Source organism: Stegodyphus dumicola, chromosome 9 (assembly GCF_044657685.1).
Source record: "Stegodyphus dumicola isolate Sdum_Otavi_A_Nest chromosome 9, ASM4465768v1".
NCBI classification, from domain to species: domain Eukaryota; kingdom Metazoa; phylum Arthropoda; class Arachnida; order Araneae; family Eresidae; genus Stegodyphus; species Stegodyphus dumicola.
In genome coordinates, this window is record NC_140776.1 from 46,484,293 (window position 1) to 46,503,568 (window position 19,276).

Sequence of the window (19,276 nt, forward strand, 5' to 3'; positions counted from 1 at the left end):
AAACTTTTAGCCTAAAATGTCTGCAAAAACGTGATTTTCGCACAGGCAAAAACCACATTTTGAACACACAATTTAAGATAAAATTCTGAAACGAAAACAAAAAATTTAGATAACAAAAACATAAAGTTTCTAACCAAAAATATTCAACAAGAATCCATGTACACAGTGATATGTTTTAACTTAAAAAAAAAAAAAAAAAAATCACAGAATTGCACAATCTATGCAGCAAAGGAATCTACGAACTACGCACACCTAGCTTAAATAAATTAACATAACAACAATAAATTTCAAAGAATACCATGTACACAGCTTTCAGTTTAAACTTAAAAAACATTTACGAATTGCATAATCTAGGCAGCAAAGGAATCTACAAACTACACACACCTTGCTTTAATAATTAACATAACAACAATAAATTTCAAGAATAGTGTGTACACAGCGTTCTATTTAAACTTTAAAAATCATCTACGAATTGCACAATCTAAGCATTGTGCACTAATCAATAAAATAAACTAAAATAACTAAAATAAATTTTAAACAATTAAAAAAAAAAACAATAACAACAGAAATTCATACTAAAAAAACAATGAACATAACATTCTACTAAATAAGAACAAGAATAAAACAAAATGCACTTACCATGAATTAATGCTTCTTCGAACAGCAGAAATACCAATTTCAAACATCACCAAAATATTTTTACCACAAATTTGTTAAAAGCATCTTTTCCCATTTCAGAAAAATGATGGAAAAACATATAAAACTCAAAATCACATTCCCGATTATAAATCGGCAACGTCGCATTAGCACGCCGCCATGTAATCTCTATTGTATTTATACGACAGCCAGACTCACTATCCACAAAATTGATACTATGTTTCACAAATAAATGTTCAAAACCTTCTTCTACTACTAAATACTTGTAGAATTTCCAACCACCTGAAAAAATAGTTGCACCAGGCACGTGTCTGAAATTTTGCCAACACGTCATAAATCAATTAATTACCACACGAACCAATTAGCAAATCCAAGTTTCCACGTAAAAAGGGTTGTCATAGAAACCAACATCACACATAAAACCATTGGAAAACAGAACACGCAATCACACCAAAAACCACCGCACAACACATATTGCCACATTTGGCAACCTTAGGGCGCATGTAAGAGTAGAGCCCTAGTTAATATTTCTTTTGCCTTTTCTCATTTTGAAGCATTACTATTTTCAAGTTTGCTAATAAATTTCCCCAAGCACAAATAAAAACACTCATGATAATGATAATTCAGTGAATTCTACAAATTCAGCATAAAATAAAAATATAAACTATACTGATCACCCTAAAATTCAATTTTTAAATAATTTTCAGATACTGATAATTTAACTTTTCAGCAATGTTTAAAATCACAATTTCAAAAGTAAATTAAAATTGACATAATTGTGCATCATGGGATTTAAATGAAAAACCTTTTTTTTAGAATCATAAGAAACACTAAATAAGGCTAATTTTTACCATTTTTGGTGTTTTTCTTTCATTGGGACCAGATTAAAAAATGCATGTATGTATGTGTATATGTGTATGTGTTTATGTATAAACAGACACACATTTCTGAATTCGGTCTGATAACAGAAAAGTATCACATTTTTGTTAAATGGAATACAGGAAATTTCAATTTCTGATAAAATACTTCTTTCTTTAAATTTCCAATATTAATTCATTTGCATTATTACAGACATTTCCAGTATTTCTGATCTATTGTTAAAATAGCTTTCTTTTCCTATATGCAAAGAATGGGTATATTATCAGTACACCATAAAGACCATAATATTACTGCTCAGCAAACTACCCCTCCCTCTCCATTCTTTATGCTACAGTATCTGGAGATGGATAATGTTATTCATGTATCGAGAGATTTCTTGTTTTCAGTACCTTATCTGTCAATTATATTTAACTAAATTGGATTATTTGCATTACAGCAAAGCATGCAAGGAGTATCTGTCTAAGGAACGTTTTCATGGAGAACTCTTTAAGGAAAACTGGCTCGCATTTACATTAACCGTAGGGAAATCAACAAAAACTACCATGAAACCACTCCATTCGCTGGAACTCGGCCTGAGTGATCTGCAAGTGTTCACTCAGGCCCAGTTGCACTGGACATGTGCAACAATTTACCGATTAAAAGGGAAATCTTAATCATGAAAAGCTGGTGAATAGCTTTACATAAAACATATAAATTTCATCAAGGATGTCCAGCATACAAGAAAGAAAAAAATGTTAAGCACCACATCCATGAAATTTAAGAAAGAACTAAAAGTCTCTCATTTGTTGAAGTAAAATGTGTTTCCATTTTACAGTAATTTGTTAACATCTTAAAAACACTCAATCCTCAGAGATTACACAGCAATACTTTTAATCCAGAATACTGATGTCATATACCAAGGGTGGCCAACCTGTGGCTCGCGAGCCACATGCGGCTTTTTGAAGTATTATTTGTGGCTCTTGATAAATGTATCCAAGTTCCCTTTCCATTTTTGTGTTATTATATTTAAAAAAATATTATCATTTTGTTTGTATTTCAGAATGTCTTTTAAATTACTGACAACAAATATGAAAAACTAAGTGCGATGTTGTAACAAATTTCATTTCCATCCAAGTTAAGAATGATATGAACCATCGAAAACTGCACGAATGAACAAAAACAGTGGCATAACAGCTCCGTTTATCGGATTTTCTTCCTCTTTGACTGCCTTGTGAATTATGAGAATCATATGGGAGTCAAGGCCTTGTCCGGCCGATTGCTTCTCGACGAATGACGATATATTGGGTTGGGAACTAAGTAATTGCGGATTTCACTCATAGATGGCTTCAGTTGAATATTTAGGGTTGCAGAGGTAGTACAAATGTAAAACACATTTTGTTATTTGATAGTTGGCAATTCAGCTGTCAATCAGTAAAAAAAGTTTTTTGATCGGTTGCGTAGTTTTCGTTTGGCGTTCGTTGAAAAGTGGAAAATCAAAAGGAACATTTTCGTCATATTTTGCTTTTTTATTTCCGCAAAGGGAAAAATGCATCGCAAGCTCATAAAAAGTTATGTGCTGTTTATGATGACGAAGCCTTAAAAGAACGGCAGTGTCAAAATTAGTTTGCCAAATTTCGATCTGGTGATTTTTCACTCAAAGTTGAAAAACGCTCTGGTCCTCCAGTTGAAGTTGATGACGACCTAATCAAAGCAATAATCGATTTGGATTGCCACAGTACAACACGTGAGATTGCAGAGAAGCTTCATGTATCCCATATATCCATTGAAAATCACTTAAAACAACTTGACTATGTTCAAAAACTCAATACACGGGTTCCTCACAAAATGAAGGAAACGCATTTAACGCAACGCATTAACAGCTGCGATTTGCTAAATAAACGTAATGAAAATGATCCATTTTTAAAACGACTGATAACTGTCGATGAAAAATGGCTTGTTTACAACAATATCAAGTGGAAAAGATCGTGGAGCAGGCCAGGTGAACCAACTCAAACAACATCAAAAGCTGATATTCATCAAAAGAAGGTTTTGTTATCAGTTTGGTGGGATTAGAAAGGAATTGTCTACTTTGAACTCTTACCACCTAACCGAACAATCAATTCTGATGTCTACATTGAATAACTAACGAAATTAAACAATGCAGTTGAAGAAAAGTGGCCCGAATTGACAAATCGAAAAGGTGTTGTATTCTATCATGACAATGTAAGGCCACACACATCTTTGGTCACTCGGCAAAAATTATTGGAGCTTTGTTGGGATGTTTTGCCATATCCACCCTATAGCCCTGACCTTGCACCATCCGATTACTTTTTATTTCAATCTTTACAAAACTCCTTGAATGGTAAAAATTTCAATAATGATGATGATGTCAAATCGTACCTGATTCAGTTTTTTGCTAATAAAAACCAGAAGTTTTATGAGCGTGGGATTATGATGCTGCCTGAAAGATGGCAAAAGGTCATTGATCAAAATGGGCAATACATTACAGAATAAAGTTTTTAGTTCCATGAAAAAATTGTCTTTGATTTTCTAAAAAAAATCCGCAATTACTTAGTTGCCAACCCAATACAATCTACGCAATCGACTGACTCCAGACCGATTTTAAATTTGTAAACTTTTATTGCAACGGACAATTGACATTGTGCTCCTGGAGGAAAAAATTTGTATCACTCTTGCTATAGATATAATTTGTAATCTGGAATTTTTGGTAAGTTAACTATAATTTGTTTCATGGTATGTAACACGTTGTTATTGTTTTAATAACACAAAACATGAATTTTCTAAATTTCTTTATTTATTTCCAGTTCTTTTAAAAATATGATGACAAGAACTAAAATTAAAAAAGAAAATATGAACAAGAAAATAGAAGTTTTAATAATAAGTGGGAGGAGAATTTCTTTTTTATTGACAATAACAGAAAAGCATTATGTGTTATTTATAATTCTACGGTCAAAAAATATAAAGCTAGCAATTTATGTCGAAATTATAAAACCAATCATCCTTAGTTTTCTAATCAGTTTCCACAAAATTCCAAATTAAGATCAGATAAAATTGCTTCTTTAAAATCAAATTCAAATACACAACAGTCAATTTTGATGACCTTTAGCAATCAAGCTAATAATGTGGCTGAAGCCAGTTTTGTTATTGTGTGGAATATTGCTCATGCAAAATGCCCGTTTGGAGAGGAAGAGTTTATTAAAAAAATCTTTGGAAGATGTACTTAGATCCAAGCACTGCACAAAGTTGTTTTGCAGATTCCCATCTCGAGAAACGCAACTGAACGATGCATATCTGCAATTAATGCATCTCTTGAATAAAATTTAAAAAAATGATTTGAAGAACTTTATTGCATTCAGCTTAGGCTTTGATGAATCGACAGATATCACAGATCTTCCGCAATTAGCAGTTTTCATACGTTTTGTTTCACCTGACTTTGCTGTTAAAGGAGAATTATTAAATTTAGTAGCATTTCAAGAGTCAACTCGCGGTGTCTATATTAAAAATGTATTAGATTCCATAATGAAAACTTTTGATGTACCTCTTAATAAACGTGTAAGCATTGCAAATGATGGAGCTTCGGCAATGCTCAGTAAAAAAAAAAAAAAAATCGGTCTTATTGGGCTTTCAAGAGATGATTCTCAAATTCCGCAATTCATACTGATTCACTGCATAATTCACCGAGAACATCTCGTTACAAAATATTTAAAATATCCTGATGTTATGAAAACAGTGTTACACATTGAAATTACATTCGCACCCATGCAAAAAAATCATCGTCAATTCAAAAATTTCCTTGAAAAACTACCAAATGACATTAATTTCTTTTCCATTGTTAGATGCTTATCTAGCTACAACGTATTAAATCGATTTGTAGATTTGTTTGATCTGGTAACTGCATTTTTAAAAGGAAAGGAAATAACCTATTCAGAATTAGACAATAACGAGTGGTTACAAGACTTAATGTTTTTGACTGATGTCATGGAATATTTGAAAACACTGAATTTAAAATTGCAGGGGAAAGATAAAATAATATCTGACCTCTCACAGTGTATAATTAGTTTTCAAACTAAATTACAACATTTAAAAAAGAACATTAAAAATAAAACATTTTCTCATTTTCCTCAAATTAAAAATTTGTTGGCTAATCTTTGGAATATCGTAACAGGTAGTTTGGCGACATTTTGGTAAGGCGATAAAGGTTACTAGCTAGGACTTTAGCAGTGTACATGGATAAAGTCGAGTGAGCGCAATGCCATTTTTGTGCAATTCTGGGATTTTTTTTAAGTGAAAATAGGTCGACGTGTACATGGATACCGTGTATGTACAATTCTTAAAAACGCGGCAAGCAGTGGGCGATTCTGCACTTTCTCCCAATTTCGCACCTATCTTCGTCCTGATTAAGCACTTTTGTTCCATAAAAGTTCTAGCATAAACGTAATTCAGCTAGCAGATTGATGGAAAAAAATGTTGAGTAAAAAAAAAAAAATGCCTTTACTTCGTGAAAACAAAATGGCGTCAAAACAAAACATAAAACAAACAAACAAAAAAAAAAACTAGCAGGTTGCTGTAGCAGGGTTGATTGCCAAGTTACCATAATCCGAAGATTAACCAATTTTTTTCCAATATTAAACAAGAAAAACTCAAGGAGTATATATAAAAAAGCTAGAAGGAATATCGACGGAATTCTAAAATAGATTTCAAGACTCGAAATATTTTAAATCGTTCCTTGATGTTTTTATCTGAATCCATTTGAAATTAACATAATTCTAGGTGATTTTTCCATTTTCAATATAATTATGATCCAAAAAAGCATCTGAAGAATTAGAATTAATAGAGATGCAAGAAGATCATGCTGTATAATTAAAATATAAGTCAACGCCAATTACTGAATTTTGGAAATTTGTACTAGAATCAAAGTATCTTGAATTAAAAAAGGCTTCTTGTCGAATTATTTCTATATTCGGAACAATGTACTTGTGTGAATCCTTTTATTCCACTTTAAAGTTCATGAAATCCAAACACTGATCAGTATTAACTAACCAGCATCTCAAAGAATTACTGAGAAGTGCTGTCACCAATTATTCACCAAATTTTAAAGAATTATCAAGAGAAGTAAAATAAATGTGTTTAATTTTTAATATTTAAATTAAATACACATATTTTGTACTTTTATTTACAGTCAAAAGTCGTTAATTCAGACACCCATAACCCGGAATGATCTATAATCCGGACCTCAAAGCTAAAAACTTTCTGCGCATGCGCGTGCATTGACACATGCGCATAGGCGTTTACTTGTGCGCGTAAGATTTTTTATGACTGCGCATATGCGTGTGCGCAAGTGCAGAATACGTTTTCGCGCGCGCGTTTTATGTATAACGGACGGTATAAGCTAAAATTATCCAATTATCTATTTCAGTTAATGTTGATAATTGCGTTGTTCCTTAATTATCGAATTGGATCCGGCTTATTATTTTTTGCAGCCTGTAAGAGCAATACTATAAAAGTAAACTTGAACTTTCGATTATGTCAAATAGAATTTCCGATTCTGGAGCTCCCAAAGGATCTACAAAATGAAAGTATGTTTCGATGTCCGTCAAACAAAAAGTGGAATTGCTGCAAAAAATGGATAAAGACATGAAGAATGTGGCAGAGAGGTTAGTGAAAACGAAAAAATTTTGATTGACAAGTTAGTCGGTATTCTCGGCACAGCAATTAACGGAACTTGAACAGCGGAACTTTGTAACTGAACAAGAAATTATGTCTGTTTATAGAATTAAAGAGAAAGTATTATCACATAAAATGAAGCAACTTAAACAACTTACATTGAAAGAAATGTTTAATAAAGTAAATAAATAAATATTAAGCTTTTTTTTTTTTTTTTTTTTTTTTTTGTAAATTTTGATACCCTTTAGATCATAATTGTCCTTTATTTCATAAATTACGGTTTCATATTTTTAATTTTAGAATTTCTACATGCCATCTTACGAGATTTAAACTGATGATCTATGATCCAGAAAAATCGATAATCCGGAATAGCCGATGTCCCGACGAGTCCGGATTAACGACTTTTGACTGTATATGTTTTTGATAAATTTAATTTTTGTTAAAAAAATTAATACCTTTTTTGCATACCTTTGAAATACGTATTTAGTTGCGGCTCACCAAAAAGTTCAAATTTTGAAAAATGGCTAGGACTATCAAAGAGCTTGGCTACTCCTGCCATATACCATCCACTGTCAGTTTTCCTCTTCAAATATTTCTCAAAATTCAAATTTTATGCTAACTTAACCTATTTCAATGTTTTTACTGCATATATAATTCACATTCTAGCCATAAATCTTTGATATGCATTTATATATAATATGAGTGTTATATCCTCTGCTTCTATACATAAATATTTCATTACAAATTATAAAATGCTATTATATAAAAATACTTGTATTATTACAATATATAGGACAAGGAAAACAATATCATTTGGTTTGAGTAGACTTTAAGGTAACTCTTGTATTAGGGTGAACTTGTCGTTTCATTTATTGCCACGTTGTTGTTTCATTTATGGTAGCTTCAGTAGTTGAATATTATAGAAACCCTATTGTGACATAATAGGGTGCATGATTCTCTGGGAAATTTTGAATCATGGGATGCTTTGTAAGCGTTTTTGGGTGGTTTTTATTGTTTAGACAGTAGAATGGCTCAATGTAGTAAGATTAATTTGAAGTTTCTGTATGATTTGGAACGAAAGGGAAAAGAGCGCTGATTGATTGATATGTAAATGAAGGTTTACTTAGTAGCTATTATAAGTGTCCTGTATGTAGGATATGCGTCTAGTCGAACGTAAATACCGTTTAGATGGATTTGAATGGGTTTGTAGGAAGAAAGATTGGCTGATCTTTAGAATATGGAAACTGGTAGTTTGGCGACATTTTGGAGGCGATAAAGGTTACTACTTGGGACTTTGGTAATAATGTGAGCAGTACTCAGTTCCAATTACGCATTATTTTGTGTGAGGGAAATGAGAGATCATGGAATATGTCATGTGATATTAATGGACGAATTACGGTTCTTTTAATCAGAAAAGGGGGAAAATCGGGAAAAAATCTGAAAATTTTGTATTTGGCTTTATTCTGTGTTGTGTGAAACAGTGTTCGTTAATTTTTGGATCCCATGGCCCTAACTAAAGTGAATTCGAAATGGGTATTTAGTGTGATTGAAAGGGGTAGTAATAAGTGTTTCTTTAAGGTTGTGCGAGATAGAAGTAAAGATGTTTTATCAAGTTATTTATTTTACCTGGTACCTTGCTGTGAACTATAAGTATGATTTTAAAGATCCTGAAACAGAAATAAGAAAAGTTTATCGGACATGTAATCAAGATTCTGAAGAAGATTAGGTAAGTTAGTATTTTTAATTATTTGAGGATATTATTTTTATGCATTGTTCTAAATGTAAGGTGGAAGTAAAGTAATTTGCGTAAACGTGCATGGAAATAATTTAAATATTTGACACTAAGTATTTGTAACCATTTGTAATGTTTGCGGTATGAATTAGTTAGTGACGTTTGTAATATAATAGATAATGTAGAGGTAAAAGTTTTTGGATATTTTATTTATTTTATACGGGGAAATGTTCATATTTGAAAAGGGTACATACTTTTTCGTGATCAGGTAATTTCGTATATGTTCTTTTTACCGGGTTTAAAGATTCAGAAAATTGTTATGCATTTTCGTGAAATTTTTCTAATTTATGAGAAAAAAGCAGTGTACATGGATATAGTGAAGAGTGTGCGCAATGCCATTTTTCCGCAATTCTGGGATGTTTTTTTAAGTAAAAATAAGTCGATGTGTACATGGTTTAGTGATATTTTAATTAAATGGTAGTTATTTTGTGAATTTTATGTTTGTAGGAATTTGGTATACGTTTTAGTTGAAGTAAACGTGCATGGAAATAATTTAAATATTTGACACTAAGTATTTGTAAAGTTTGCGGTATGAATTCGTTGGTGACGTTTATAATATAATAGATAATCGAGAGGTAAAAGTTTTTGGATATTTTATTTATTTTATACGTGGAAATGTTCATATTTGGAAAGGGTATATAGTTTTTCGCGTTCAGGTAATTTCATATATGTTCTTTTTACCGGGTTTAAAGATTCAAAAAATTGTCATGTATTTTCGTGAAATTTTTCTAATTTATGAGAAAAAAGCAGTGTACATGGATATAGTGAACAGTGTGCACAATGCCATTTTTGTGCAATTCTGGGATTTTTTTTAAGTAAAAATAAGTCGACGTGTATATGGTTTATGTGTATGTGTTATTTTGAAAAACGCGTAAGGAGTATGGTATTGTGCACTTTTTCCCAATTTTGCAGTGAATATTTGTCATGATTAAGCAGTTTTGTTAGATAAAATTTCTAGCATAAGTATAATTTGGCTAGTAGATTGTTGGAAGAAGTGTTCAGTAGATAAAAAGAAAAGAAACATGTCTTTACTCCGTGAAGACAAAATGGCAGCGGGAAAAAAAAAATAGAGGGTTGCTGTAGGAGAGTTGGTCGCCAAATTTTCGCCAAAAAATCGCCAAGTTACCATAATGTAAAGATCAACCGAAAAATTCAGCTTAAATGCATAATATGTTTTTCCTTTTTTATGTTATTTTATTGTTTGATTAAAAATGTAGTTTATTAAGATTATGTAATTTTTGTTTGCCTGTATTGTAGAACTGGGTGCTCCTTTGACTTTTTAAGTGAAAATATATCGATCTATACATGGACAAAGTTACGGGAGTGCGCAATGCAAATTTGTGCAATTCTTCTATTTTTTTTAAGTGAAAATAGGTCGACGTGTACATCGATAAAGTCAAGGGAGTGCACAATGTCATTTTTGTGCAATTCGAGGATTTTTTTTAAGTGAAAATAGGTCAATGTGTACATGGATACCAAGTTTGTGCAATTCTATCTTGTTATTTTGGCTTAAGTCAAAGAATTGCACAAACTCGGTAACCAAGTACTGCAAAAAATTGCCAAGGGGTACCCTAAAATATACTTTTACCTATCCTTTACATAAGATACATTAAAAATGCAAAAATAAGTACTTAAATTATCCGGTGCACAAGGGATTTGGCTACTTTTGGCGACTTTATGATGAGCAGTAAATGGGACATATATGATGAGTAGTTAAACCATCATTTTGGTGTTAGCAATAATTTTCAAAATCGCGCCAAGGCTGCACCGTACACTAGGATTTTACCATTAAATTTCCATTTACATTCAAGTGTATAAAATGAAAACATCATTATAATATATTCAGTGAAATTCATTATCTGTATATGAAGAATATTTTGGCAGAATAAATCAATTTCATTAAAAGAGGCATATTAAAGAAACATATTCAGAAACGTAACATAAATTACCTTTTTTTACTTTATTTTCCATTTCTGGATCTGTTGATGAATTTGCAGTCCCAGCCGAATGGCTGAGGGGCATTTGAAAAGAGTCTAAAAATAAAATTATAAAATACATTAAACCCCTTTAAATATGACACTGGAGAGCTACCGGGAAAGAATATCATTAATACCATATAAATTTTATAAATAATACGTAGAACTATTTAATTCGTAATTTTAACATTAATTTTGGGTTTTCATCCGCAGAGAACCCGTTGGCGCCGTTCCATTTTTACTCGCCAAGCTCGCGTTTCATCGACGCTTGAGGCGAGCCGTAAACGTGATTTTTAGTGCATGTAAATTCTAGTTAGCAGACTAAACAATATATTAAGCATATGGTAGTAAAAATTCACAGATAATAAGCATGTAGATGTAAAACTAACAGGTTAAACGTGATATACGGAAATAAATTGGTATTAAATTTAAACAGAAATTAATTATTAAATTATTAACTTTTGTTATGAATTTTGCTGATTATGATACTTCTCATTTTAACCTATGCCATTTGACATAAAATCAACCTGCTACTTACTAAACCGCTAGCCTGACCAAGTATGTGACATTATGAGACAAAAAAAAAGTTACATAAAGTTAGTAAAATGTAAATGTCACTTCTTTCAAATATGCCCAATTATTATAAGTGTAAAATATTTAATGCTACTTGATCAATTACTTAAAGTTTATTTCATTTTCAAACTTATTAATAATTATGTTAATTCATGTTTAGTAATAATACATACTACTTATGGATCTATTTTATTTTTAGGATGGTATTACAAATGTGAAATGCAGGCATCGCTAATATTTTTAATTGAATTTATTCAGTTCGCGTTTACTCATAGGTCCTGAATTTTTTTTCATTAATGGTCCTTAATTTCTGTGTGCAGAAATGTGTATGAACTCTGATTAACAGTTTTCAGTATTTTTTTTTTTTTTTATGTTACTTGCATGCAGGTTAAAGCAATTTACATTGAAACAAATACCCATCCTTTTCATAATTTATTTCACAATACTAATAACCTTCAACAGTAATCAAATTTTCTTCAGTAGCATTGTTAATAAAACTTGAACATTACACATTTCATTACTTTTCAAGAGTCATTTGAACTATATTCCTTACACCAGCAGTGGTTTGCTAATTTTGATGACCATGGAAATACATCAAACTATTCTGTCACAGATAATCAGTAATAAATAGTATTTATTATTAAAATTTAATAATCTATTTATGTCACACCTGCCATCCTCTGAAAGGTTATTGTAAGAAAAGCATTAACAATATATTGTTACAATTTTACGCCATAAAAATTGATTTATTATCATAGTTTTAGGTGAGAATAAACAATAATAAAAATAAAAGCATTACTTAATTATTTAAAACGCACATTTTTGCGGAGTACGAAAACGAATTATTTGAGCGTTTCGAACCTCATGGTTCTGCGTGCATACAGCTGTTAATAATTAAGAACACAATGTGAACAGCCGTGTTACAAATTAGCATTCACCCCTCCCGCTTTATTTTCTTCCTTTCATCCCGAACCGAGAACCGGGATCTACGAAAATATTTCTATCTATTCGTTGTTAAAAAATTAAGAAAAAAAGTAATAAATAAAAGAAGAATAATAGAAATCTGCAAATGCGAAGAACCACAGTGATAACGAAACAAAATGGACGCAAGATGAATGGTTGCAACAAGCGAATAGGTTGAATCCGCTGGGTTACCAGATTTTAACTATTATCGCCAAATTTGGCAATGTTTACATTCACCGGATTCTCTCCGGAAGTGCTTCCTTAATTTTTATATTGATTATGTATTATTTCGACAAACATATGATAAATGACGTCAAAATATAATGAACATTCTCTATGCAATCACAATTTATATGTTTAAAAAATAAATAATATTAAAAAATATAGCTTTATTGCTCTATAGGAAATATATAAAAAGCATAAAACTTTAGTTTGAATGTAGATTTTATACATAAAGTCTCTGCAAAGTATTTTTCAAAACACATATCACGTACCCATCATTATTCTTTACAGATCGCGAGTTCCCCGAATTACAACCATGTCAACAATTCCGCACGGGGGAAAAAAAAAAAAAAAAAATCCCAGAACGGTCATGATTAAATAAAATTTTAATCGTGGACCTTATCAACTGAAAAAAGATTGCTTATTGAAAAAAGAATGAAAATTTATCATGCTGAATGAGAAATATGATTTCCTAGAAAGAATCTAAAGATTTAGATGTGAAAAAGATATTTTAATAGACTCATTATTTGATTCCCTTGCATAAATCTTTTATCTCTTATTTTAAAGAAAGATGAATTTACAAATTTTGTTACGCCACGTATGGAATTTTAACAATGTGATGTCAATTTCAAGACTGATGACGTCTATTACTCATTATACACAAAATTTTTGACTTGACATAACAAATATCCAAAATTTGTCTCTACAAGGCACGTGTTCATTTAAAATTTCATCGAACGGGACATCCTTTAAAGAAGCAAATGCTTGTGAGTGGTTATGGAGAATAGTGACGTCGGTCAGCAGGGAAATATGGCAGAAGCAGCGGTAGAAAGTCCGGCTGCTAGATTTTTCTGTCACAGATGCACTCAAGAAATAAATCCAGTTTTACCTGTAAGTTAAAGATTTTAGCAACTTAAGGGCAATCAATTTATCACTGTGTGTGTACTTTTAAAAATATGTGTTTTACGGCATTGTTTTTTTCAATATTAGGCTTAAGCAACGTTAACCTTAGCAACGGTTGTATTCATTTAGAATATAGTTATTAATACAAACTGCGCATTTTTACGTGATTGCGTTTAGAGTAGAAATTTCAATAGTGAGAGTGTTTATTATGGTACTGTTTCTCAGTAAAATAATGTTGAATGATAGGAACAGTAGTCCTGTTCGATGTTTCTAGAAATTATGACATCGATCAATGTTTTGGGGCAGTTTTATCGCGTAGATGTATAGGTTTTTAACGTTTAAAACTCCTTTATTTTAAAACTGCATGCTTCCATTTAATTGATTTATTTATTTTGCATCATTTATTTGTAAATGTATTGTTAAAAATCATCAGTAGAAAAATTTTCCATCAATTACAAAATTTTAATTATTATAAATTGCTTCATTAATGATAGTTTATAGCGAATTCTTTCTAGGAAACCATATCAGTATTTTTCCTGCCTAATTTATATTTGACTAGAGTACGTTAAATTTGGTATGACTATAGGAAATTGTCAGAAGATATTTGTCTTGGACAATATTTTTCTTTCCTTTAAAAAACACAGGCCTGTATTTGCTGTAGACGTTAAGTTTGTAAAATATCAATAATAAAATCATTTATAAAAGTATTCAGTGTTGAAGATATTGTTAGTTATCACTGAAAAATGTGTATGATAATCTTTTATCTTCATTATTTTACCCATAATTCAGTAACACAATATAGGAATTTTTCATGAGTAATAAAATAATTTAATTCTGCGTGATAAAGGTCGTATATTTTATCTATAATATTTGTTTGACAGTTTAATCTTAAAGTATTTAAATGGGGGACAATCAATATTTCAGCTGCAGATTCATGAAACAGCTTCAGATGTCGTGTTAGGATTCAGATACTATTAATTTTTAATGCTTCTAAACACATGCCGAGACCCAACAACAGTAACTAGAGATAAATGTGCTGCCTTCTGTAAATTTATAACTAGACTAACATTCTACTTTTATTACTAGAAATTGTTTACATGTAAGAAACCCAGTGTTTGGCATCTCTGTCACAAGCACCAAAGAAAATGACAAGAAATGCTCCCATTTCTGCCCTCAAAGAAAGGGTCCAAAATAGTCACTTTTTAATGAAAAACAATTTATTTGTATATTTGATTTGAAAACAAGTATTTAAGGTATATTTTGTTGAGAAGAAAATTCAATGATTTGAATGATACAACATTAAATGTGTTACAACATAAAACATACACAATCCAATATTACATTGCTCACAGTAATAATGTGTCTTCTTACATTTTTTTTCCCTTGATTATTGTATTTGGTACAGCACACTATGCAGCTTTCTTTCTTCCATGTAAGTCTTAAGAGATCCTGTTCATTGTTGTGTTCAACATTTGTGTGTATGTGTATGTGATCATTACTCCAAAGTGGTTTTCTGTCTCCAAAGTGGGCATAAAATAAAACTGAAATATTAAGCAAGTGTGTGTATAGGGGAGAGATAGTATTTCTTTTTAAGTCTTATCAAAAGATAGTCATTTAGTTGTTGAACAAACTCAATTAGTTTTTGACTTTACACTTACGTATTGTATCCTATAATCAATTACAACTTTTAATTGCACTATTTTATTGCCTTCCATATCCATCTGATTTATTTCTGCAGTGTTGAGGGTTATAAGTGGTTGATAACAAAGCAGATATCTTTAGTATCATGACTTTATCTCTTTAGGAAGCTGTAACTTTTTTTTTGTCCCCCCTTTCATGTTTCAGTGGATGCTTCACTTCTGATATAGATAGATATCTTTCTGATATAGATTTCTGATATAAATGCAATACATACAGCACTCCATAAACTATATCCATTTTCTGAAAAGTATTGGTTAATTTCAGTGATTATAAAAATGTTCAGTAATCAAGTACAGTCAAAAGTCGTTAATTCAGACACCCATAATCCGAAATGATCTATAATCCGGACCTCAAAGCTACAAACTTTGTAAAAGCTCAATCATACAAAGCTCAAAGCTTTGTAAGATTGTGAGAAGGTTTGAGGTTTATTGCAATTTTAAGCTCTCCAAGTATGCCGAAAACAAAATCCCTTGTTATTGGTTGCAGAATGATTAACGTGTTCTTTGTTACATTATTAAATAAAAATTTCGAAATCAAATTTTATTCATAAGCTTTGAATATGTTCAGTTGCTTTTTCCTCGTTATTTATATTTCATTGCATAATTTCTATAATGCTGTTTACTAGAAGCGATTGAATTATATTCTTATGCATATAATATGGCTTCTTGAATATCTAATGTTTTCAAGTTATATTGTCTGCAAACATAGAAGTATTTCTTGTAGACAAATTACATAAATTTATTAGTGCTCGAAGTGCATTTGGGGACAGATGTATTTTCATCCAAGCATATAAACTGGATTCCGGATAGGACCAAACATATATTTTTTGTTTCCGGCATATTTGGAGAGCTTAAAATTGCAAAATATGGATATGTAAGATATATTTATTTTTCGTGAATTTCTAGTATATGTTGTTTTTGGTCTGCGTAGTGTCATTGTTGAATGTAGATTATGTCCATGTATCAGTCAATAGATTTGCTGAAGACATCTTGTCATCCTGACAAAATTGTAGTTTCAAGTAAAATTTAAAAAAAACAAAAAGTGACAGAGGGAATATGAATAAACAACATAAGAAAGCAAAAAACTATAATGATATAGTTTCAAAAATAATTCTCTATTAAAGAACAAAGAGAAAACAGAGAGGACGGCATCATAGAACTTGTAAATATAGCTCGAGTTATTAGGAGAATCTATTTTTCCAATGAAAATGTAAATGTAGAAACAAGTGAGAAAAGTAGTAGAACTAACTTCAAATTCGGACATATGCACAAAAATAACAGTTAAATCAATGGTCAAACACGACGTTTGTTGAGCGAACATTTTCAACGAGTAACGAAACCAGGAAGACTAGTTATATTCTGTAAGAAGGATTTTCAACATGAATTAATATCAGTGATACCTAATGAAAATATCTCTATTATGAAAAATTGTTTCATAAGAATAAATTGAATTTAATTAAATAAATTTAATTTAAATACAAATTTAATTAAATATTCTTTGTGCCATTGCTGCAAGGAATGAAATTTAAATTTAATTTTTTTTTTAATCTATTATGAAAAATATTGTAATGAAATGGAAATAGGAATAAATATTATTCAGTATCTTTAGATTGCACATCAACCCGATAGTAAGAAAGGACAACTGAGTGTGATTTTAAGAGAGATAGATGTGCATTTCTACATCATCTGCCATTTAAGAATATTTTTTTCAGTTTCATTAAATTGGATATACCATATATATTGAAAAGTGTATCACTGAATTATTTCTCCATATAATTAACTCACATAGAAATATCCCTTTCAGACTGCTGTTGATAGTCTTACATCATGAAAACAACACCAGAAATTATAAAAGTGGGAAGTATATATAAGTAGTTATAAAGTAAACTAAGAATTCATTACATACCTTGTTCTGTTCGCATTTCGTTGTTAGTATGCATCTTCAACCATTGCACTAAATGGTTTGGGTATAGGGTAAAGATTGTTTACTTTATAATTTATTTTCTCCATCTTTCCGGCATGCCTTCGGGGTGTAATAGTTAGCACACTCGGCGTGCATTTGAGAAGTGAACGTGCGAGTCCCAGCGAGGGTATTGCACATTTTTCATGTCTTCCAGCTTCAAAATAACCTAATGACTCTACAATTGTGTTTTCTATTTGTATGAAATACTAAAAACTTTTGACTATTCATGTGCATTTGACTCTAAAAACAGATGAGAGGCAAGATTTGAAAATATTAAAGCAGTTAAATAACTTAACTGCTTTAATATTTTCAACTTAACTGCTTTAATATTAACTTAAGAATATAATATATGGCTTAAAGCATAAAATTTTTAAAAGGACCCCACCTGTTTTAATGAGATTTAATTTGTACAAAGAAACTACAGCATTTAAATACCTCCTTGTTAAACTTATAAATGCAATACTTGGTATTAATGAAGAGTTTCAAGTAAATAACTTTTAAAAAGCCAGTGGAGAAGCAAATAAGTTGGTTATATTTTTAGAGGGCGCTGTTCAATTCAAAGACATCAAATACAGTCAAAAGTCGTTAATTTGGACACCCATAATCCGGAATGATCTATAATCCGGACTTCAAAGCTACAAACTTTCTGCGCGATGCATGCACGTAAGACCTTTACGGCTGCGAATATGCATGTGCGTAAAATACGTTTACGAATGTGCGTTTAATGTATAACGGACGGTATAAGCTAAGCTAAAATTATCTAATTCAGTTAATGTTGCAGATTGCGTTGTTCCTTGATCTTCGAATTGGATTTGGCTTATTTTTTTTTTTTTTTTTTTTTTTGCAGAATGTTAGAGCAATTTTATAAAAGTAAGCTTGAACTTTCGATTATGTCAAATAGAATTTCCGATATATATTTACTAATATGTAAAGGATCTACAAAGCGAAAGTATGTTTCGAAGTCCATTAAACAAAAAGTGGAATTTCTGAAAAAAAATGGATAAAGGCATATCCTTTGTTTATCTAAACTTTGAAATGTAGTATTTCATCTCTATGTACTCCGTCTTTGATATGATTTAAATCAAATTCCTCGTCATTATAATTCGCGTCCAATAGCAAAGAAAGTGACGGAGGTTATTGAAAATGAAAAAATTTTGATTGACAAATTAGTCGGTATTCTCAACACAGCAATTGACTCGAACAGTGGAACTTTGTAACTGAACAAGAAATTATGTCTGTTTATAGAATTAAAGAGAATGTGTTATCACATAAAAAATGAAGCAACTTAAACAACTTACATTGAAAGAAATGTTTAATAAAGTAAACAAATAAATATTAAGCTTTTTTTTTTTTTTTTTTTTTTTTTTTTTTTTTTGTAAATTTTCATATCCTTTAGATCATAATTGTTCTTTATTTCATAAATTACAGTTTCATATTTTTAATTAATTTTATAATTTCTGCATGCCATCTTACCAAATTTATACTGATGATTCCAGATTTATACTGGAAAAATCGATAATCCGGAATCGCTGAAGTCCCGACGAGTCCGGATTAACGACTTTTGACTGTAGTAGCTTAGCTTTCACTTAACAGGTATTTGGTCAATAGTAACATATTGCCTAAGGCAACATAAGCATATGACACTAATGAAGGGCAACCTTTTTTTTTTTTTTTTTTTTTTTTTTTTTTTTTTTTTCATATTTGACATTTCTTGATTCTACCTGTATTTTATCATTTTTTACCTTAATTTAAATGATGCTCTTGAGCTATAACTACTGAATACTGATCACTCTCAGAAACCGCGTTCACTTTAAACAACACTGCAAATTGGAATCCCAATATGCGTCCATTGCACATCCAATTGTTAGTCACCGAATTTATATATTTTCGATGGTAATATGCATGGAAGTGCAATTTTGTGTTCTTCTGTATTTAATTAACATAAATAATTATTGCATTGGGCATTGGTTGTAACATTAACTGA

At 30.7% G+C, this 19,276-nt stretch overlaps 2 protein-coding genes across 6 annotated transcripts in view; one reads left to right on the forward strand and one right to left on the reverse strand.

The window, feature by feature from the left end:
- LOC118189745 (BLOC-1-related complex subunit 8) overlaps positions 1 to 13,097 on the reverse strand; it is a 108,811-nt gene extending 95,714 nt beyond the window's left edge. The window contains exons 1-2 of one of the 5 annotated variants that reach the window (XM_085823408.1): positions 12,999 to 13,097; positions 10,942 to 11,025 (exon numbers count right to left, since the gene is read on the reverse strand). In XM_085823408.1, coding sequence (XP_085679534.1) covers positions 10,942 to 11,025; positions 12,999 to 13,005 — 91 coding nt within the window. In that variant the 5' untranslated portion in view covers positions 13,006 to 13,097. Of the gene's footprint in view, positions 1 to 10,941; positions 11,026 to 12,340; positions 12,737 to 12,998 lie in introns of those variants that run through there. The other 4 variants (XM_035360406.2, XM_085823407.1, XM_035360407.2 and 1 more) reach the window with 4 other exon arrangements.
- Positions 13,098 to 13,461: 364 nt separating this feature from the next.
- The window catches only part of LOC118189744 (E3 ubiquitin-protein ligase RNF126-like), a 59,216-nt gene continuing 53,401 nt past the window's right edge, over positions 13,462 to 19,276 (forward strand). The window contains exon 1 of the mRNA XM_035360405.2: positions 13,462 to 13,617. Coding sequence (XP_035216296.1) covers positions 13,504 to 13,617 — 114 coding nt within the window. The 5' untranslated portion in view covers positions 13,462 to 13,503. The remainder of the gene's footprint in view (positions 13,618 to 19,276) is intronic.